Source organism: Orcinus orca, chromosome 15 (assembly GCF_937001465.1).
Source record: "Orcinus orca chromosome 15, mOrcOrc1.1, whole genome shotgun sequence".
Taxonomy (NCBI): Eukaryota; Metazoa; Chordata; class Mammalia; order Artiodactyla; family Delphinidae; genus Orcinus; species Orcinus orca.
This window is the reverse complement of record NC_064573.1, coordinates 54,978,151-55,001,097: the sequence shown is the minus strand read 5'-3', so window position 1 is coordinate 55,001,097 and position 22,947 is coordinate 54,978,151. Positions and strand designations below refer to the sequence as shown.

General features: G+C 39.7%; 1 protein-coding gene across 2 annotated transcripts in view; it reads left to right on the top strand.

Moving 5' to 3' along the window:
- Positions 1-13,042: 13,042 nt before the first annotated feature.
- The window catches only part of MYOM1 (myomesin 1), a 142,275-nt gene continuing 132,370 nt past the window's right edge, over positions 13,043-22,947 (top strand). Inside the window, exons 1-2 of one of the 2 annotated variants that reach the window (XM_033439353.2) lie at positions 13,043-13,207; positions 18,351-18,675. In XM_033439353.2, coding sequence (XP_033295244.1) covers positions 18,374-18,675 — 302 coding nt within the window. In that variant the 5' untranslated portion in view covers positions 13,043-13,207; positions 18,351-18,373. The remainder of the gene's footprint in view (positions 13,208-18,350; positions 18,676-22,947) is intronic. The other variant, XM_033439354.2, reaches the window with a different exon arrangement.

Below are 22,947 nucleotides of genomic sequence, written 5' to 3'. Positions count from 1 at the left end.
TTCCATGAAGACAGGGTTTTTAGGCTTCTTTGTTTACTGAAGTATCCCCAAGACCTAGAACAGTGATTATTATTAGCACATTACAGGCACTCAGTAAGTAAAAATACATATTGACTGAATGAAGAGCTGGAAAGTAGAATATAAGGGGAAAAATGGTAGAACTATGAGGCTAAAGGAGTAAGCAGAGACTGTATCCCAAATGGTCTCTAAGTCATTTTCTGAAGGTCAGTAGGATACCACTGATCTGTCTTAAGTATGGGGTTAATATGAGCAGAATTGTGTTATTTTAAAATTGCTCTGATAGTTCAGAGGAATAGCCTGGGAGAAGGAAGAATCGGGATTTCTGACAGATGACACTGACAATCACTGAAATGAGGAACATGGGGGAGAAGTAGTTTGGAGTGTGGGGTATGGTGACGGTAGGAAATGACAGTTACAGTTTTGGACGTTTTGAGGTAGTGGATTAGAAGACAGCACAGAGGCATTCACTAAAACAGCACAAAGAGACAAGAAGATAAAAGTATAAAAGAGCTGTCAAGAGTCAGGGAGGATATATTTTGACAATCCATTGTATATTTAATGGGAAATCCAGAACAAGATAAAAATGGGAATGATGGGAAACAGTATTAAAAGAGACAACGACTAAGAGTTTCCCAGTATTGAAAGAGAGTCAAAAAATCTTTATTCGCGTTGAAAGTGCACTGAATGTGAAGCAGGAAAAATAGAAATAAATCTATGCCAAGTCACATCACAGTGAAACTTCAGAACATCAAGGGTAAAGGAAAATAGTAAAAACTTCCAGAGAGAAAAGACAAATGGCCTACCATGGAACAATAATTAAACCGGCAGTATGCTTTCCTCCAGCAACGTTACCTGCTGAAGGTGTATTCAAAGTGCTGTGAGAAGAATCACTCACTCCCTACACAATGTGTGTGGAATGGATGAGCAAAATCCTGACACCTCTCTCCAAAGAATTCTGGATGCTGGTCTCTCTAGAAACTCTCAGGTCTAGAGACTGATCTTGCCTCTTATAATTCCTGAGGAGGAACATTAACTAAGGGTCACAAAATTGATTTCACAGTCTTGGAACATGTCCTGAATAGATATTCTGACAACTAATATTCTCAGCCTCTGGGATGTCTGCCAAAATTCTGAGATATCATGAACCTCACGTTTAACGTCCTATTGCGCTCAAAAATATTAGATCATTTTTGATTGTTCTCTGCTTTTTCATGTCTGTTTGACTTGCTTTCCAACTCACTTGTAAACATATCCTATATTAGTTTTACACTAGCTAAGTAGAAGTTTTTCAGTGTATACTTTTAACAAACTAATGAATTGTTATTATATTTACAGAGCTAGGCATTCGGCTACGTGTTTTATTAACTCTCAGTCATTGCCCTGCAGGGTAGTTACCGTCATTTCCATTTTACAGATGAGGAACTTGAAGCTTAGAGAGGTTAATAACCTGCCCAAGGTCATATGCTGGGGAATAGAAAAGGCAGGAGTATTTATTGTTGACACATGCTAATCATTGATAAGAATGACTGTGTTAATAATTTGGAGTGCGAATAGTTACCCCAAATGTTGACTTATTTTTTTTGTTCTTCCCAGGAAAAGAGACTCTAAGGTCTTGTGCAGACTTCCTAATTCCACTGAAGTTAGTGCCTTGGGAAAATAACTGATTTGCCAGCCATCTGTAAGTGTATTGTAACTTTTGATTCTGAGTTCTTCTTTCTCCTGGAGAAATAATGGTAAATGAAAGTAATTTCTATGGGCAGATTCCATTTCATATAACATGTCAACATTTAACACAGAACACCTCCTTTTGCATTGTCCCTCAAGTGCTGATTCAGTAAAGCATTAAAGCACTGGTCTGGCAGCACTACCCAGGAATCCCTGACAGGTCGACGAGCCAGAGGTCAAGTTTGAAGGGGCTTTCCCAAAGTCAGTATTCTTTGGTGTCTTACTGTGTGCTACGCAATTCATTATTTACTGCTGGACAAAGAAAGAACTATGATAAGAAGGTAGACATACTTCCCAAGAGCACCTTCTTCTGTTTGTATTCCCAGTACCTTGCACAGTGCCAGACATGTCATGTGTGTGCAGTAAACCTACGTTAAAACTGTAAACCTATTTAAGAACTCTGGGGCAAAGGTATAGAAAAAAATAAGGGAGATTTAGGAAGTGGTTAAATGATGAATGTAGTCCTGTGTTGAAACTCAACCAGATGAATGTTATCAAACTTCTGTATGGCCTGCTAGGTCCAGAATGAAAAATCTCCTGGGACATAGGTAGTTGAGGTGACCAGATTAGCCACAGACAGGTTAGCTCTTGTTTGGATATATAAGCCAATGAAAATTATTGTCCAAGGCAGGGGATAACAATGAATAAAGTCTTTTATGTTACTATATTAATTCTTGTAGTAATTCTCTCTATTTAGATCCTTTTTAAACATCTTTATTGGAGTATAATTGCTTTACAATGGTGTGTTAGTTTCTGCTGTATTACAAAGTGAATCAGCTATACGTAAACATATATCCCCACATCTCCTCCCTCTTGCGTCTCCCTCCCACCCTCCCTATCCCACCCCTCTAGGTGGTCACAAAGCACCGAGCTGATCTCCCTGTGCTATGCGGCTGCTTCCCACTAGCTATCTATTTTACATTTGGTAGTGTATATATGTTCATGCCACTCTCTCACTTTGTCCCAGCTTACCCCTCCCCCTCCCTGTGTCCCCAAGTCCATTCTCTTCATCTGCGTCTTTATTCCTGTCCTGCCCCTAGGTTCTTCAGAACCATTTTTTTTGGATTCAGTAACTTGAGGGATTGACTCTTGTTTCTCTCTCATGGGCCGAATGATTGTTCTCTGAGTGACCTGCTGCTTCTTTAAGAGCATCTACTGTGTTTTCTCTCTACCAACTGCCTTTCGCTGCTAATTTTAGTTTCTGGTCCCTCATAATTTCAGCTTGCCATGGCTTCTCTGACCCCAGATATACCCCTGGCATCTTTTGGTTCAGGCTTTTTTGACTTTTGGTCCTTCTAGTAAGTGTATTGACACTCAGTATTTCCAAAATCAAATTTGTAAGCTAGGAATGTGATTGGCTTGACTCACCTTTTTGGCCCAGGCTATGTATCATAGGTTGCTGCCAGGATATACATCAGTAACCTTTGGGTTTGAAATGACCCGTCACCTGTGGTCATAGAGTAGGAATCACACGGTGCAGAATATCAGCAGATGCTGTGAGCAGAGCAGGCATTAAGTGCTTTCCTGTCCAGGAAAGAGAATGGAGCACTAAAGCCAGATGGAACTGGGTTCAAATCCCAACTCTACTATTTGCTGGCTATGTGACCTTGGGTAACTTGTCTAATGTTATTCTCTGAAACTTAGTTTTCTCATTTATAACTTGGGGATGATAACGGCTTTGTAGGGTTTTTGTAAGAAATAAATAAAATACTATGTGTAAAGCATGATATAGTATCTAGTACACAGGAGGTTTAATGGTAGCTATTTTATCTTATTTAAAATTTTTATTTATTATTATATTAACAGATTAATAATGATCTCAAGAAAAATAATCAATCTCCATGTCAAAGGTCAAAAGAAGCTCATACAAGAGGAAAACCAAATAGCTTATGTTGAAGGAAATGTCTGGCCTCACCATGAATTTTAAAAATGCATTTAAAAATAGCTATGAGATATATTTCACATCTGTTAAACTTGCTGAAATAAAATTGTACGTTCCAATGTTGATGGAGCAATGAAGAAAGGGTGCATTCATATTTGGTAGGTGGCATTATAGATTAGCCTAATGTTCCAAATAGCACTCTCACGAAACATTTCCTTCAATTTGTAGTTCCTTTCTGGGGAAATACTTCCCAAGGAGGTAATTGAAAGGAAAACTTTATTTGTATAAAATATTTATAGCTCCCTTTTTAATTCAGAGGATTTCATCATTTTAGAACCAAAATAGACCTAGGAGATTATTTTTCCTCTAGGGCTGCATATTAGAATCATTTAGGAGCTTTTAGAAACACTCATTCTCCCATGCCCAGAGATTCAGAGTTAATTGTCCTGGAATATGGCCTGAGCCTGAGGATGGTTTAAAAACTCCTCAGGTGATTCTGATGTGTAGCCAGGATGGAGAACCACTCTTCCAATCCCACTCCATTAGGAGAACTATGACAGAACAGAACCAGAGGGGTTAAAAGGCTGCCTCTGAAGGGAACACACACATAGATGTGGTAAAAGAGCTGAGGTGAAAATGAAGATGCTCCTAATTCTTGGTTCTAACTTCTAGTCTTAGTGAATAACTGGAAATATCCATGTGGCCAACACCTAGAGACTAGGTAACAAATTATGGTGAAATAGTACAATGCATTCATCAATTGTTAGACAAAGTAGAACATAGTGTGTACACACTGATGAGAACCAAGTGTGATAATGTTGTGTCCATTGCTGCCCTCATTGAGAGAGTCCCAACCAGGACTGTTGAGTTCCCCCGTGGGAGGGGCACAGGTCTCCCATCATGCTCTTCTTCCCCCACCAGGTGGCCAAGTATTGCATCTCTGTTGAGGGGAATGGGGTTATCAGTGTCCAGGACTGCTGAATGGTGGACTGTCTATGCTGAACAGTGACGAATCAGAAGAATCCATTTTTTAAAATTATGGTGAAATATGCCTAGCATAAAATTTATCACCTTAACCATTTTCAAGTGCACAGTTCAGTGGCATTAAGTACATTCACCTTGTTGTGCAGCCATCACCACCATCCATCTCCAGAACTTTTTCATCATGCTCAACTGAAACTTTCTAGCCATTAAACAATAACTCCCCATTTCCTCCACTCCGCCATCCAAGTCTCTGGCAACTACTGTTCTCCCTTGAATTTGACCCCAGTACCTTATATAGGTGGAATCATACAACAGCATTTGTCCATTGTGACTGGCTTCCTTCACTTAGTGTCTCCGAAGTTGAGTTCATTTTTGAAGAAAATTATTCCCTGTCTTTCTACTCCCTTGCTCTTTTCATCAAAGGTCCACTTCCTTCCAGGTTGAGGATCACCCCAGCCCTTCTTTTGATCTTTGCTTTCCTGTTCTAGTAATTACCCTGCCTTTTCCCTCTCCTTTTTTCTAGGCTGTCTTATCTAGGGAGCAGGATAGGAAAAGCTAGCTCTGTAAGCTTGTATCTGAAACTACTAGTCTGAAACTGTGATTTGTTGTGTTTTTGCATCTTTGTTTCTGCTTCAGTGTAGACTAGGAGAGGAAAGGGGGCTCTTATGGTATGAAAGAGAGAATAAGGGAACACAGAACATAATTAATTAATACGTGGAGACATGTGCCTGCATCAGATATGAAAATGGTGTCTGCAATATTAAAAGAGGTGAGGAAGCTATAGAATTTTGTCAGAATTGGTTTGTTTTAATTATAAGGGAATATTATGTACTGGTTAACATGTGAACTCTGGATATGGGTTATCTGAATTTGAATCCTTGCTTTAACACATTTTAGCTCTTTGTCCTGGAACAAGTTACTGAACTTCTCTATACTCAGTTTTTCTCATTAATGAAAAAGGTATTATAATAATAGTATCTACTTTATAAATTGTTGTCAGGAATAAAGAAGTTAATACATATAAAGCATTTTTAATACCACCTGGCAAATAGTAAGTACTATATAAGTGTTAGATAGCAATACTTTTTGGTCAGTGTTTTGATACTTCTGTTATCTATTACACCAACTTTGGTTAACTATATAAGGAAAAATAGATTTAAAAATTCAAGGTGACATTATTCATACTAGCCCCAAACTGGACACAATGCAAAGTTGCTTCGTTGATGAACAGATAAGCAACACATGGTGTGTCTTTTAGTGAAGTACTTCTCAGCAGTAAAAGAAGCCATCTGCTGAATCATGCAACAACATGGATGAATCTCAGAAACATCTTGCGAGGTTAAAAAAAAAACACACACAAGTCTACATATTCTATGATTCCATTTGTATGAAATTTCCAGAAAAGGCTAAACTGTAGGGACAGAAATCAGGTCAGTGGTTGCCTGGGTTGTGGAAGTGACCAAGGGCTGACTGCAAACTGGCATGAGGGAAGTTTTCCAGTGATGGAAGTGTTTTAAAACTGGATTTTGGTGGTGGTTGCACAACTGTATAAATTTACTAAAATTCACTGATCTTTACTCTCAAAATGGATGAATTTTATGGTATGTACAATAAATTTTTCTTCTATAAAACTGTTAAAAAGAAATTAAAAATAAATTGAAACTGGAGATTCACGTCTGTTACTCTTTAGTCTGGTTCTCACTTTAAAAAAAAAAGAAAAAAGTTATTGTTTTTGTAAAAATAACCTGTGTTGATTGTTGGGAGACAATTCTCCATGGGTCTGTCATGTTTCTGCACAGCTTGCAAGCAAGCCTCTGGCTTCCCTTTGTTCCAGGCTATCTTTTCAGGGATGTTTGAAGATAGAGAAAGTATCTCCCTCCAGGGCAAAGGCAGGCACACCCCCTCTCCAGTATAATAAAGAGAACGGCTGCCTCTGGAGCAAAGAGCAGACATGCTTACTGCTCCTTATAAAATATTCAGGTTCCCTAAGCTCAAAGTTCCACTCTCATAATGCAATCCAGTGTGTGTGCTGGTGTCACCTGGGCCTCTTCCTGTTGCCCTGGGGGAACGGGGCGGGTGGGGTTGTCACACTGGTGAAGAATATGCTGATGCTTTGGCTTCTGCTATTGCTGTGAGTAGCAGAGTCCTTTGACTCTGACCCAGGAGTCCCATGTCTTGTCAGCATCAAGGAAACTGTAGGTTAACTTGTTAGCTTGTAAGCAGGGTAAAAAAGCTTAGTCTTCATAGTTTTTTTGTGTGTATGATAAAATCTACATAACAAAATTTACCATGTTAACCATTTTTAAGTGCACAGTTCAGTGGCATGCAACACATTTACATTGCTGTGCAACCATCAGCACTATGCATCTCCACAACTTTTACACCATCCCTTATGGAAACTCTACGCATTAAACACTTAACTCCTATTCCCATTTCCCCAAGCCCGTGGTAACCACTACTCTACTTTGTCTCTATAAATTTAACTACCCTAGGTAGCTCGTGTAAGTGGAATCATACAATATTTGTCCTTTTGTGTCTGACTTATTTCGTTTAGCATGATGTCTTCAACACTCATCCATGTTGTAATCATGAATCAGGATCTCATTCCTTTTTAAGGCTGAATAATATCCATTATATGCCTTCACAGTTCTTGACACTAAATATTTAAAAAATACAAACAGAGGAAGAGGGTTTGGATAAGTAAGGTGAAGATTCTTGTGATGGGGGAGGCAATTAAGAAGAGAAGAGGGGGCTTCCCTGGTGGCGCAGTGGTTGAGAGTCCGCCTGCCGATGCAGGGGACTCGGGTTCGTCCCCCGGTCCGGGAAGATCCCACATGCCGCAGAGCGGCTGGGCCCGTGAGCCATGGCCGCTGAGCATGCGCGTCCGGAGCCTGTGCTCAGCAACGGGAGAGGCCACAACAGTGAGAGGCCCGCGTACCGCAAAAAAAAAAAAAAAAGAAGAGGAGAGGGAGATAGAGCAACTGGTAAAGAACAGAAATTAATTCCATTTCTGCAGCCACAAGTGCACCATGCTACAGAAAGCCAAGGCCACTGTGGAATTATGCATCTCCTTCCTGGTGGCCTGGAGTCTAGTCTGGGGGACAGGGTGGTAGGTAAGGATCTGAGCAGGGGGTGGGGACTTATCCCACCAGCTCCGCGGCCAGTGCTGCACATCACAGGATTGTCCTTTTTCAGAATCGGCTGTCAGCCCCAGCAATTCTCTCCTATCCCTAGCCTGGATGGGAGCACACGTGGGCCCCTCACAACCTGTAGGTCCTGATGCAAGGCATTGACTGCATTGGCTTAATTTGGCCATTGCCCGGGTACAGGCAAAATTAGAACTAGATCTAATTTTAGATCTAGATCTAGTTCATCTAGTTTAAATCGAGTTCATTTAATAACTAGGTGAGATTTGGCTTCTGATAAGAGTCCTAGTCCCGGGCTTCCCTGGTGGTGCAGTGGATAAGAATCTGCCTTCCAATGCAGGGGACACAGGTTTGATACCTGGTCTGGGAAGATCCCACATGCCGTGGAGCAACTAAGCCCGTGTGCCACAACTACTGAGCCTGTGCTCTAGAGCCCGTGAGCCACAACTACTGAGCCTGCATGCCACAACTACTGAAGCCCACACCACCATGAAGACCCAACACAGCCAAAAATAAAAACAGACAAATAAATTAATTTTAAAAAAAAGAATAACTGTGGTACAATGATAGGTGAAATGATGAACAGCACATAAGAAAGAATGTGACTGGTTGTTTTATATGTACAAAGCAAAACCAAAAGAATCCTTCTCCTTTAAAAGATAGGAATTAAAGGAGCAAATCTAATATATCACTCATTGCTCACCTATTATGCAAAGCACATGCTAGGTACAGGGAAGCAAAATGACTGACACGGGCCCTGTGGTCAAGAATTTCTAAATTCTAAGAATTTTCTCCAATACAAATGCTTTCAACAGAAGGCAAAGCTCAGCCAGATTATTCAGTGAGCTCTTTTAAGTTGTAAATTAATTGTATCCTTCCTATCTCAGAGTTGCCTAATTAAAAAATATATAAGTATATATATATTGGCACTTGGCATCTAGTCCTGTTGTTCATTGAGTGACTTTGAAAAGTCATTTCCCCTCTCTGAAGCTCCATTTTCTCATCTATAAAATAGAGAGTTCAACCAGATAATCTCTAAGGTGTTTTCTAGCCTGAATAACTGTGCTATGAATCCAAAAAGCAGCTGTTTTTTCTTGCCTGGTTTGTAAGCTGATTAGCAACATCCTATGTGGAGCAATTTTGAGGGGAATAAAATAAATCCTCCTTACTCCAAGAATTCTGCTTCTACCTGCTAGCTCATGTCTGAAATGCTCTCTCCTGAGAGTGTCATTTTATGAATTTAAATCCCTATTATACTAGAAATTATCCAGAAAGATGTTTCAGCATGTAATCAGTTAAGTCCTTGCGTGACGGGCCAGAGTCTCAGATTTGTTATGAGTAGAGTGGTGGGAAAGGAGGCAGAGGGGAGAGGTGATCATTGAAAAGGGCTAGAGGAGGGGGCTAGGACTCTTTTTTTTTTTTAATTTATTTTTGGTTGCGTTGGGTCTTCATTGCTGCGCGTGGGCTTTCTCTAGTTGCGGAGAACGCGGTCTACTCTTTGTTGCAGTGCGCAGGCTTCTCATTGTGGTGGCTTCTCTTGTTGCAGAGCACAGGCTCTAGGCGCACGGGCTTCAGTAGTTGTGGCACACGGGCTCAGTAGCTGTGGTTTGCGGGCTTAGTTGCTCTGCGGCATGTGGGATCTTCCCAGACCAGGGCTTGAACCCGTGTCGCCTGCATTGGCAGGTGGATTCTTAAACACTGTGCCACCAGGGAAGCCCTGTACCACAGTTATTCTTAAGTAATCTTTGTCTACCCAACTACACAGTGGCTACTTTGAGGACGTGAGTGAGTCACCACTGGACCCTAGGGCGTAACACAGGGCCTGACACATTAGTGGGTTTTCAATAAATGCTTTATGAATTAAACTGACTAAATACGGGTCTTTCTTTTTCTGTATTATTGATACATGGGTTTTATTTGTTAACTAAACTCCCCAGCAACTTAAACTTTCTTGATTTGAGTTGGAATTTAGTTTTTGTTTGCTTTGGTTTACCTTATTTCTAAAGAATATATCTTTGTTTATTCCCTCATGTATAGAAAAATGATTTGCTACTGTTTCCACTTCCGTAAAACAAAAAATTGTTAGGTGGCTAAATATAATTTATACATTTATTTTGGCTTTTAGCATACACTACAGTTAGTTAAGCTCATCATTTCACACATAAAAATATTAATACCCTTACAGTTAGTATGAAGAGAAGATGTATCTACTTTAAAATTGCTTTCTTAAAAAACTAATTGTAATTCTTGGGCTTCCCTGGTGGCGCAGTGGTTGAGAATCTGCCTGCCAATGCAGGGGGACACGGGTTTGAGCCCTGGTCTGGGATGATCCCACATGCTGCGGAGCAAAGAAGCCCGTGCGCCACAACTACTGAGATTGCGCGTCTGGAGCCTGTGCTCCGCAGCAAGAGAGGCCGCGATAGTGAGAGGCCCGCACACCGCGATGAAGAGTGGCCCCTGCTTGCTGCAACTAGAGAAAGCCCTCGCACAGAAACGAAGACCCAACACAGCCAAAAATATATAAATAAATGAAAAAAAGTAATTGTAATTCTGGAAGCAAATATTTTTTAAATTTCCAGACTTATATAGTTATACACTTTTTAAAAAGTATTTTGCATTAGGTGGTTTTCTGGGAAATTTGAAATTAACAGTAGATTAGCATTCCATTAAGTTTTCAGAATAATTACACATGTGTAAGGGCATCATGATTAAGTCAGATTAATTGATTATACATCTATAAGGCAATTTGATTAAATCACAATTATTGATTTGTCAAAGCCCAACTAATTTTTTCATCTTTAGTTTTATTATGCAGTACAACACAGTAGGTAGTTTATTATCTGGATATTTATATTTTGGATAAATATGTTGTTAGAAAAGGCTGAATCCAGATGATGCTACAGCAGAAAGATCACTTAGGAGACTTGCTTGGGTCTAGCTTCTACTTCTTTTGCCGAATCTTACTGTACAGTTGTTTGAAATAGACTGTTTGGCTTTCACTGGGATCCTGAGCATCAATGAATAAATGATATTTTAGTTTTTCCACAAATGTGTGTGGACTTCTCTCATTTTGTGTTCTTAACAGGGATCAAAGTTCAGTAAATATTTTAATGTGTTGATATTTGTAGCCAGTAAATCTTGACCTAATAGTTGTCTGTTACATGGGAAATATAACTAAGACTCTTTTTTGGTAAGAGTTCTTACTTCTAGTGGACATTATTGGCATATGGCACACTCTATCTATCTATCTGACTATCTATGTATGTATGTATCTATCTGCACACACACACACACACACACACACACACACAGAGTTAAATGGTTATAAGGCAGTACAGTATGATATAAAGGAGGCTGGGCTCTGTGTAGAACAGATCCAGGTTTGAATTTTCTGTCACATTCTAGTTGTGTGACTTTAAGAATATTAATCTCTCTAAATCTTAAATTAATTTCATAATCCATGAAATGTTTTTATGTGTGTATCATGGTCATTATTAATACTTGGCATATAGCAAATGCTTATTAACTATTAGCTCGTATTATGATGATTTATATCTCTTATTTTTGCTTATTTTTCCTCTTTCTATTTCAAGGAGATTTGAAGCAATTTACCATGCTCTCTAGAGAAATGACTCACTGGGAACCATTCCAATGGCTGATGGATAAAACTCGGAAGAACCACTGCCATTCTGTATTGGATGTTTAGAGAACAAATGGGTACTTGGGAACGTAAAGCTTGGAAAATTCTCCTATGGATTCCTGACAGCAAAAATGTACGTATGCACACTGACTAGAGGTGCATTTAGATAAACAAATGCTGGGTTGAATTTGATCAGTACTAAGTGGAATACATTCTTTTACATACATTGATTGGGTAGCTCAAAAGCTGACCCTAAGTTATGAGTGGGGACCTGTAATGCACTTGAAAGACCATTTGAAAATATCTAGTTTTTTATAGACAAAGTATCATTGGAGGGAGGATAAGGCAATCCATGACAAAAAGTGCATGGGCTTTGGAATCCAAATATCTCTGAATGAATTGCATTTATGTCATTTCCTAGCTGTGTGCTCTTTGGTAAATGACTTCACCTCTCGAAGCCTCAGTTTCCTCAGCGATAGAAGGCAATATGAGAATTAAATGAGATAATGTGTACAAAGTGCCTATCAGAGTGTCTGGCACTTGATAGATTCTCAACAGTCTTAACTGTAGTTATCATCAAGAAAGGAATTATAAAGTAGGCTACGATATTGGGTCTGTTCAATATTTTGGTAGATACAAGTGGATCTGTATTTAGTCGATGTAATATCACATCAGGACATAACCTTCTCCTTACATATAATCTAAACAATGAGCTTTTAAGTTATTACTATCAGTAACAATAGTTGACATTTACTGAGTCTTCATTTGTGGCAATCACTAGGTTAAGTGCTTTCTCTGCATTATCACATTGATCTCCATAGCAGTCCCCTAATTTGGATATTATTGTCCCCATTTTATAGAGAAAGAAAATGAAACTTAAGGAGAAATACTCTGCTTAGAGTTACCTGGCTATTAAATGCCATCGGTGGCCTAGAATCAAGGTCTGGTCTGAGTCCAAAGTGCAGGCTCTTGCCACCAGGTTACACCACCTCTGAATTTGTGACATATTCTAAAAACAAAGAAAGAGAATCTCTTGTTAGATAGACTGACCCTACTCTGACTTTAGGAAAGATAAAACCTGTTGCTTCGTAAAGGCTTTAGTTAATGAATAGGGAATCAAAGATTCAAACTTGAAGCTATAACCTACTTTGTAAATTTTCCTGAAATGAGAGAAATGGTGATCATCAAGCCAAAATTTCCACCATGTGTGACCCATTTCTTACTTGCTTGTCTCTAGTTAGCCTCATGTTCTTTTTTCACCTTGTGTCTTTTAAATGTATTGTACATGGGTTATGAACAGCGCATCCAGAATCATATCTTGGCATTAAAATTCCATGAAGTCCATTTTGGGAATCAGATTACTGCACCTATTTTTAGCTCTCAACACAAACCACTCTTTCCATTATGCTTTTAAATATCCTGTGATAAAATTATATTGAAAATAGCCCTTATAGCCAAATAAAAATCCTACATTTGCTTTAATCAGGCCAGAGCCATTGACTGGCATTAATGTAATTAATTACTGAGGCAGCTACCTGCCAGGGCCTCCTTCTTGCTCTTGGTTTAGGACTACCCTCCCCATTTGGTGCTATATTTATCTGCCCTCTTGGCCATAAAAGGCTGGCTGTGTGGCTCTGACATTCTACAGCCTGACCACATGCATTATTTTTGAACTGGCCCCCAGGGTCCTGTCTTTAGCCCTGCCTCTTAACATTTTCTTGGATTCAACCTGCGTGGGTTTTTCATTCTCTCATCCAGCTCCACAGTCACGTCGGAACATTTCCACCACCATCACTCCTTTGGAAACTGGTAAGTGTGACCTTGAGGCAGAAGAATGCACTTGATATTTTATGTGCTCAACAGCACTGCAGTGTGTGTGGTTTCTTTCTATCTTCTGAGCTCAGCAGTTTTCTCAGAGAGATGTCAGAATAGCAGAGAAATAGGAAAGTGGAGCTCCGGGGAAGGAAAACGAGCGGCAGGGTGCCAGTTTGTGCTGGCACAGCTCTTCTCTCAGATCAGTGGATTCTTTTAAAATTAAGCTACTGTTTCTGGAACTATAAAAAGATAATAGCTGTCTCAGATAGAACTGTAAGCGTGAGTCAAGTACTCTTTCCAAGTTACAGTTCAGTGGTTTGGTTGAAACCTGGAATGGGTGAGGTAACAGGAAATCATGTGTTTTCTATCCTCCATACGCCTACAATACTCCCTGATTACATATTAGATCAAAAGGAGTAAACTAGCTCTGAAGTCACTAGTCTCTAATTCAGTGATTTTGCTCTGACAGTGCCACATGGATGAATGTAAGGGTACATTGGGTATTTCTAATCGGAAAATGGTTAAGCAATACTTCAGAGGCAACAAAGAGCCCCACATCATGATCCTAAAGTTAATATTTTCTGTGAAGAATTTTTATCAGCTTTCAGCCTCTAATGCCTGTACAAAGTATCATGTCACAGTTACAACTATGGAGTTACTGTCTCTTCCTAAATTCCCAAATTATTTTCAGGAAAAAACACAGGTCTTAAAGGAATGGAAGACAACCAAACCATCTTTCCTCCCAATACACTCTAGCTGTCATGTGTTGGGGATAATCCTCACTTACTTGATGAGGAGAAGGTAGTTGTACCTTAGTTCCAGAGGTCAGAGCTATGACAACCAGCTGAGTTGACATAAGGCCAAAGCCTGTTTACTTGTAATATATTATCTCTGTGCTTGGAATATTAAGTATTATTAAAAATAAACGTATTTGGGGAAAATAGAAATAAAGCGAATGGAAAATAGAATTGAGGCAAGACATTTAAAGATTTTATTTTGTGAAAATAACAGCATTTCAAGTTATTTGGGTTCTGAATTTAGCTTATAACATAATACACAGGAAGGTCATTCACTATTTATTTGGACATCATTCAAATAACATGTGCTGTGTTGCAGTGTAGTATGTATCAGTACAGAAGCTTATCAAACATCTTTATAAATGCCTGATCATATACTTCTATGTTTATATATTCAACCCTTTTGTTTTATAAAAATGTGTCTAATAATAATTCATTACACCTGACCATCATCCTGTATATTTTAGAACAGAAAATAGCAATCTATTTAAGGGTTGAAGCAAAGTTGCTTGCTGGTAGCTATTTTCTTCCTCTTGAGAAATGCCATGTAGACTGATATCTTCCATGAGTCCTAACATAAATATTTCTGGAATGAAGTTTGCTGGATTTTCTTCTCTAGGGAATACATGCTGACTCTTTAGTTTAAATAAAAAGATTTAAAAAAATGGTTCTGAAGAACCTAGGGGCAGGACAGGAATAAAGATGCAGACATAGAGAATGGACTTGAGGACATGGGGAGGGGGAAGGGTAAGCTGGGACAAAGTGAGAGAGTGGCATGGACTTATATATACTACCAAATGTAAAACAGATAGCTAGTGGGAAGCAGCCGCATAGCACAGGGAGATCAGCTCAGTGCTCTGTGACCACCTAGAAGGGTGGGATAGGGAGGGTGGGAGGGAGACACAAGAGGGAGGGGATATGGGGGTATATGTATATGTATAAGCTGATTCACTTTGTGATACAGCAGCAACTAGGACACCGTTGTAAAGCAATTATACTCCAATAAAGATGTTAAAAAAAGTAGATTTTTAAAAAAAAATTTTTAAGAGGTGAAAATTTTTATTAGGTGTTGAAATAAAAACACAAAAAATTGAAAACTTCTCCACACTAGTCATTTAAAATCCATTGAAATATTATTCTCTACCTGTCCTTAAAATCACTCCTATCTTCTAAGGCAAGCATTTCTCAAACTTCAGTGTACATTGGAAACACTTTGAGAAATTGTGTAGAATTCAGTCTCCTGCTCCCGCTCTCACCAAAGATCCTCATTTATTAAGTCTGAGGTTTGGCCTGGAAATCTGCAGGACTAATGACAAGAAAACATAAAGTAATAATAAAAGGGAAACAGCTTTTCAGTTCATCTTAGAAACTGTTTTTATATTTATCTCATTGTTTTTAATGGAACTGAATTGAAGAGCAAGCTTGTCTTGTACTTTAAAAGGCTTTCTAAAAAGTAGATTTATTTTTTGAATTTATTTATTTATTTATTTATTTATTTTTGGCTGCTTTGCGTCTTTGTTGCTGTGCGCGAGCTTTCTCTAGTTGCATCGAGCAGAGGCTACTCTTTGTTGTGGTGCACGGACTTCTCATTGCTGTGGCTTCTCTTGCTGCAGAGCACTGGCTCTAGGCACACAGGCTTCAGTAGTTATGGCACGTGGGCTCAGTAGTTGCGTCTCAGGGGCTCTAGAGCGCAGGCTCAGTAGTTGTGGCACACGGGCTTAGTTGCTGTGTGGCATGTGGGATCTTCCTGGACCAGGGATCGACCCCGTGTCCCCTGCATTGGCAGGCGGATTCTTAACCACTGTGCCACCAGGGAAGTCCTAAAAAGTAGATTTAAACTTGACAGAAAATGTGGCAAGTTTAGAAGGATTCAGTCCTCATTTAGAATTTTTTTAAAAGATTTGAAAAATTTATTACAACTAATTTCACTTGAAAAAATTTAGGACATGCATAAAAGCATTAAAAATGGAAGAGGGGGGCTTCCCTGGTGGCACAGGGAAGCCTGCACACCTAGAGCCAGTTCTCTTACTGCAGAGCCAGTGCTCTGCAGCAAGAGAAGCCGCCTCGATGAGAAGCCCGCGCACCGCACCGAAGACCCAATGCAGCCAAAAATAAATAAATTAATTAATTAAAAAAAAATGTAAGAGGGGGCTTCCATAAAACCACTACTTCATCCAGGGTTGTCAATATGGCTGATACGCTTCTGTCAGTGGACAGAGTTTTCAAGAAAGATAATGCAGTCTGAAGTTTCCCCTCTCTATGCTAAGCAAACCTATTTTTGACTTTCAGTAGGACTGTTAGGTCATGTTCACAATGCAAACTGCTACACTGATGATTGACTTTCTTGCTGCCTTATGTAGGAAGACTAGAAGCCTTCATATTCTTAATGGAATTTTTCTGCCTTGACACTATACCTTTTTGAAGTATTTGTGAAATTCGAGAGAGCTTGTTATATGACAATATAAGCATCCTCCAGGGTTCAGTCCTAGGACTTTCATTCTCATCTATTTTCTTTTCAGCATTGAATAGCATCTAAATGCTGGTGAGTCCCAAATGTAGGTCTCCATCCTGAACCTTTACCCTGTATTCCAGAGTCAAATATCCAACTTAATCTCTTAATTAAGTTTAAGATTAATCACTTAATCTCTCCACTTGGGTGTCTAGCAGGTATCTCAAATGTAGAATGTCTCAAACCAGTCTCCTGTTCTTCCATTCTGAACTGCTCTTTTCTTACACTCCTGGCTCATCTCAGTTAATAGCAGTTTTAGTCTTCCAATTACTCAAGCAAAATCCTTGGAGCCATCTCTCATTCCTCTCTTTCTTTCACACCCTGATCCAGAACTTTCAGCAAATGCTATTGCTTCTGCCTGAAAAGCATGCAGAGTCTGATCACTTCTCACACTTCCACTGCTACCACTATAATCTCTAGCCTGGACTATTGCAGTGGCCTTTGTATTAATTTGCTAGGGCTGCCATAACGAAGTACCATAGACTGGGTGGCTTAAACAACAGAAACTTATCTTCTCATGATTCTGGAGATTAGAAATCTGAGATCAAGGTGTCAGCTGGGCTGGTTTTTCTGAGGCCTCTCTCCTGGCTTGTAGATGGTCATCTTCTTGTGTCTTCACACAGTCTTCCCTCTGTATATGTACATATCTGTGTCCTAATTTCCTCTCCTTATAGGGATGCCAATCATGTCATATTGGATTAGAACCTATCCTAATGACCTCAGTTTAACCTCACTTCTTCTGTAAAGATCTTATCTCCAAAAACCCTCACATTCTGAAGTACTGAAGGTTAGGACATCTATATATGAATTTGGGGGGGGGATACAACTCAGCCCATAACAGCCTTCTAATTGGTCTCCTGGCTTTCACTCTTGTCTCTCAACAGTCTATTCTCAAACTCAGCAAGAGTGATTCTCAGCTCAGAACATTCCAGTGACTCCTTAGCCCTTTCAGAATAGAATTCAAAGTCCTTACAGTCACCTATAGGACACTACATTATCTGCCCTCCCCACCCTCCACCTCTCTGACATCATCTTCTATACCTCTCCCTGCACCTCCCTCACTCCATGCAGCCTCACTGGCCTATTTGCCATTCCTGGAGTACAACAGGCAGGCTTACACCCCAGTGCCTTTGCAATGGTCTTCCAACCAGAATACTTCCCCCCAGATATTCTCATGCTCAGATGTCACTTTCATGCTCAGTCATCATCATCATCCCTAATGATGCTGTTTAAATTGCATCCCATCCCACTTTCCTGTTTTATTTTTCTCTATAGCATTTAGCAGGTTCTAATATACTTTACACTTTATTTTCTCTATTTGTCTGTCTCTTGCAATAGATCATAAGGTTGTATATAGGGTTATCAGAGCAGGGATTTTGTTTGTTTTGTTCATCTCTGTATTTCCTGTGCTGGAATAGTACCAGGCTCAAAATAGGTTCTCAGTAATTATTTGTTGAATGAAAACCACGTTGGTTGGACGCAGACTCTCCATCATTACATATTCTCTCAGATGAAGCCCCTGTCAGAATGAAATGCCAAAAAATTAGAAATATATGCTAGGAAAGGTCTAAGGAAAAAGCACAATAGGGAAACTTTGTAAAGATCTCCTAGGTATTAAAAAAAAGGTGAAGACAGTACAATGATAGGAGGGGTTACATCTGGGCTATGAAGCAAGGAATTTATTGAGTAACCAGCTAAACTAACCTTCACATCAGTTTCCACTTACTCTTTGGAACAGATAAAAGAGTAATTTTTACATGTTGGTTTAGATGACTTGTTCTGTTGGGTTTGTTCCTTAATAGTTCACCCCCAAACTGTTGCTTTCTTGTAGATTGCCTGGTTCCCTGGGGGCACATGATGTCTCTGCCTTTTTATCAGAAACTTCACGAGCACTATGATCGCAGCTACCACAACAAAAACCTTCGCACCACCATGAGCCAGTACCAGCAGGAGAAGAAAAGCTCGGCCATCTACACCCATGGCTCCACTGCCTACAGCAGCCGCTCCTCCGCTGCCCACCGCCAGAAGTCCGAGGCCTTCAGCCAGGCGTCCGCCGCATCCTACCAGCAGCAGGCTTCCCGGGCCTCCGAGTTTGCCCTCTCATCTGCAGTCAGTCAGAAGGCTGCCTCAGCCTACGACTATGGCTACTCCCACGGGTATGTCCAAAGCAGCCTTACAAATTTAGGGCAAAGCCACGTTCTCTGAATAACTTCCCCATGTCACATTTTCTTATCTTCTTACTGGCAGCCCTACCTTTAAACCAGGTATGGAGCAAGGCCATGTTTTGGGAGGCCTGGGACTTATGTCTACGATTTCCCTTTACCTTCCTTCTCTGAGTTTCACAAAAAGCTTCACAGCCACCCTGGGATGTCTTGCTTGAATTGCCATCTGCGATATTGCTAGAAGCAGAGATGTTTTGCCACAAGTCGTGTTCAATATTCAGCAGCAGCAGAGCCAGGAAACCTCATTTCAATACTCACAGCAGGTTTCCTCGTCCTGAGAACATTTCAACTTAGATGAGAATAGAAATTTTTTTTTTAAAGAAATGCTCATGCAGAGTCTTAACTTCCAATTTTATTTATTTATTTTTAATTAATTTATTTTATTTATTTATTTTTGGCTGTGTTGGGTCTTCATTGCTGCGCACAGGCTTTCTCTAGCTGCAGCGAGCAGGGGCTACTCTTCGTTGTGGTGCACAGGCTTCTCATTGTGGTGGCTTCTCTTGTTTCAGAGCACGGGCTCTAGGTGCGCAGGCTTCAGTAGCTGTGGCTCACGGACTTAGTTGCTCCGTGGCATGTAGATCCTCCCTGACCAGGGATCAAACCCGTGTTGCCTGCATTGGCAGGCGGATTCTTAACCACTGTGCCACCAGGGAAGTCATAGATGAGAATAGAATTTGAAATTCAGAGACCACAGGATCCCAAACTACAGCAGAGATGTGTTCTAGTCTTTCAATATATGAAAGCCAAGGTTAAAATTCCGAGTTATTATTCAAGCAGCAAATATTTTCTTTAGCCAGGGCATTTTATAAAAACATGGCCCTATCTCAGTCAGCCTAAGAATACCAGGAGCAAACTGGTACTCTGACAAAATTAGATTTAACCCATTGCCATGAGGGAGACCACACACCAGAGGAAAAGAGAGTTTCAGTAGGATTCTAGGAAGCATGGAGCTTAGATGTAGGTTTGGTCTGAAAAATGAATCCAGTGTCCTGCTGCTTTGGAAACAGTCAAGTTGAGATAAATGAGGACTGTTGTATCTAGAAACCTTTTATGTGGAGCTCAGCACCTGGGCTGGGAACTGAGGCTGCTTCTCTGTCAACAGCAACTCCTCCACACAAGAAGGCAATACCTCATTCTTCCTGATAAAATTTCAAACAGCAAGCCTACTGATAATGTTTGATATTAGAGAAGAAAGTTTCTCGGTGAGCCTGTAGTCACTCAAAGAGGGAGTTATCACAACCCTCTACTGCAGCAGTGTCCCCGGGAGACACATTTCCTGTGAACCTTGAGCTTGGTTTCTCTGTGTTTGTTGTTCCAGCCTGATAAATGCTGGGCAGATAATTTCTCAGTCCAAGCCAATTTTTATTTTCTCCATATCCAGAGCAAAATGTGTCATGGGGATTAAAACACACTTGCAAGATTCATGTGATTTTATTAAACATCTATCTATAGTCCACAGAAAGAATTGCTGAACTTCAAAACATAAAAATTCCTGGGCTATGTGATCAGTAATCACCTGCTGGCTCAAACCTCCTCCATCTGGCGTAGGTTGCATTATTTGTTCTAAACAGATATAATTTTGTCTTACAAAATTTAAGTCCACAAAATATCTGTTAGGGCAACTGGAGAAGGTGTTTATTTCTGGGAATTAAAAAAGTTACTGAGGAAATAATATGGTGGCTTGTATGTAAGGACAGTTTCTGAAGGCAGAAACGCCTGAATCCCTGTGGGTTTAAGCAGTACCTGATCCACGGCTGTGATTCCTGGGCACTGACATTGACCTCCTGGGAGCTTCTGCATGTTCAGTACCAGAGTCTCTGGAGTTTACCTGGAATGTGTGATGGCAACGTTCTGAAATTCCATTTAAAATGGAACAGGATTGTTTTGCAATCTCACTTTCATGGGTCATGTGTGCCAGGGGATATTCATAAAGACCTCAGATTAGCTGCACATATGGAAATATTGTCAGTGAGGAGGTGAACTCACTTCTTTTAGCTCTTGTTTCAAATACCTGCCTTCCAAAGGAAATAGGAACGAGCACCATGCTATGTGAGAGTATCATTGCGTTCTCCTGAAGAATGTCCCATACATGTGTTTAAGAACCTCATTTAGGAAACAGCTGTCCTGTAATAGAGAGGATTATGTTTTAAATATCCATTTTCCTGGTCTGTCTGTGCCAAGTCTATAGAAAATGTAGAAAATGGGTATTTTTATTACCATACAGTTGTTAAGGTAACTCCTTGTGTACTTATTTCATTCCCCCAATGCTGTAGAGGCTACAGAGTTTTATGAATCTGTAATTCAAAGAGTTTTACTTCTTAAACTCTATTGCTAAATTTTGTTAAAATTATTTTAATTTTATACAAATTCTTTTTTTAACCACAGAAGCAATATTCATATTTATTTACAATCTGATAAATTATATCTAACATTAGTAATTGAAAATTTGAGAATCTTTATATTTTATCCAGAAAACATTTGCTCTATATTATCTTTGGAAGACAGCCATTTTAACTATAAAGAGCCTCAGATAATAAACTTTCTGTAGGCAGTAGAACTGTAATTATTTATCTATACTCGACCTCACATCTTCCTTCTTGCTCTATAAGTATTTATGTAGGTAATTAGGTATTTATTAATGGCTTGCTATGTTTGAACAACTCCACTTAGTAGAAATGTAGACCTAGAAACAAGAAAGGGAAGAGGATGTCAATATTTTCTCCTTTGTGTAATGCAATGTAAAAGAAAAGAAAGCTAACCTAATCCCAGGGGTATTTTAGTTTTTCTTATTTTAGACCCAGAGCTAACAGGAGCAAATGATATTCTTTGAACATTTCAAAATCTTCATAATTCCTTCAGGTTGTATTTTAACTTTTTCAAAGTGGATCAACTTTTCCCTGCTAAATGAAGTCTCTCTTTGGTTGTAAAGAGTGTTGTTAATTAAAACTCATGTGGGGTTGGAAATGCAATTCTGTGGAGTGTATATGAACACTAGGCTTGATCTATTTTTAGCCTCTGCTTTGTAGTTAGATGTCCAGTAGTAAAGTGGAAACTATGGAGACTTATACGTGCTCAGGACTTGGCTGACCTCAGTTAAGACTTAAGAACAATGGCTTGTTCAGAGTCAGTGTGGTTTTTAGCTCAGATTGGTTTACCAATTGCATTCTGAGCCAAGGGTTATAAAATAAATTCTGGAAGGCTTATTCTAAATGCTTTTGTTCTTAGTCACAGTGAGAAAAAAAAACTAAATTAAAGAAAGTAATTCAGGAAAACAAAATGATACAAGACTATTGTTTTATGTTAGTAATTCACAAATACTATTAGAGATGAAAGGAGAAATGGTACTCATGACCACTTCGCAACCATTAGGCAAGGGTTTTTAGCCTCTGTCCATGAGTAGGTTTCAACAGAGTTTTGGATGATCTCAAATTATATGCAAAATTAGGCGCAGATGAAATTTTTTTTTTTTTTTTTTTTTTTGCTGAGAAAGACCCTAGCTTTTATCAGATTCTCAGAGAACTCTGTGGTTCAACAAAGGTCACAACCACTGCACTGAAAAGTCTGCATATAAATATCAGACAGCCCAGTGTGTGACCTGAGGATCCCTTTCTAAGGAATTAGGATGAAATAAGGAAGATGTTTACAGGGAATGTGGTATATGGAAATCAGGGTGCCATCCTTTCTTTTGAGTAAGATGGGAGTAAAAAAGAAATATTTTGTTATACTTGATAAGTAGAAATGAATAACTTCCAGAAACCAGAGAACAACACAGCACAGTTCTTGGGTGATGGGCCCCTCAACCCTCTGTGGTAATGGTAGGCATCAGATTGTCTGATTCTAAACAGATTAAAATCCAGCCCATATGATACCGTTCAGCATAGCATTCTCTATACCACTTTACAGTAACTCTGAGAAGTAGAAATTATTATCCTCATTTTTAAAATGAGAGAATTGGAGGGACTTCCCTGGTGGTGCAGTGGTTAAGAATCTCTGCCTGCCAATGCAGGGGACACGGGTTCGAGCCCTAGTCTGGGAAGATCCCACATGCTGCGGAACAACTAAGCCCGTGTGCCACAACTACTGAGCCTGTGCTCTAGAGCCCATGAGCCACAACCACTGAGCCCGCGAGCCACAACTACTGAAGCCCGCATGCCTAGAGCCTGTGCTCCTCATCAAGAGAAGCCACCACAATGACAAGCCCGTGTA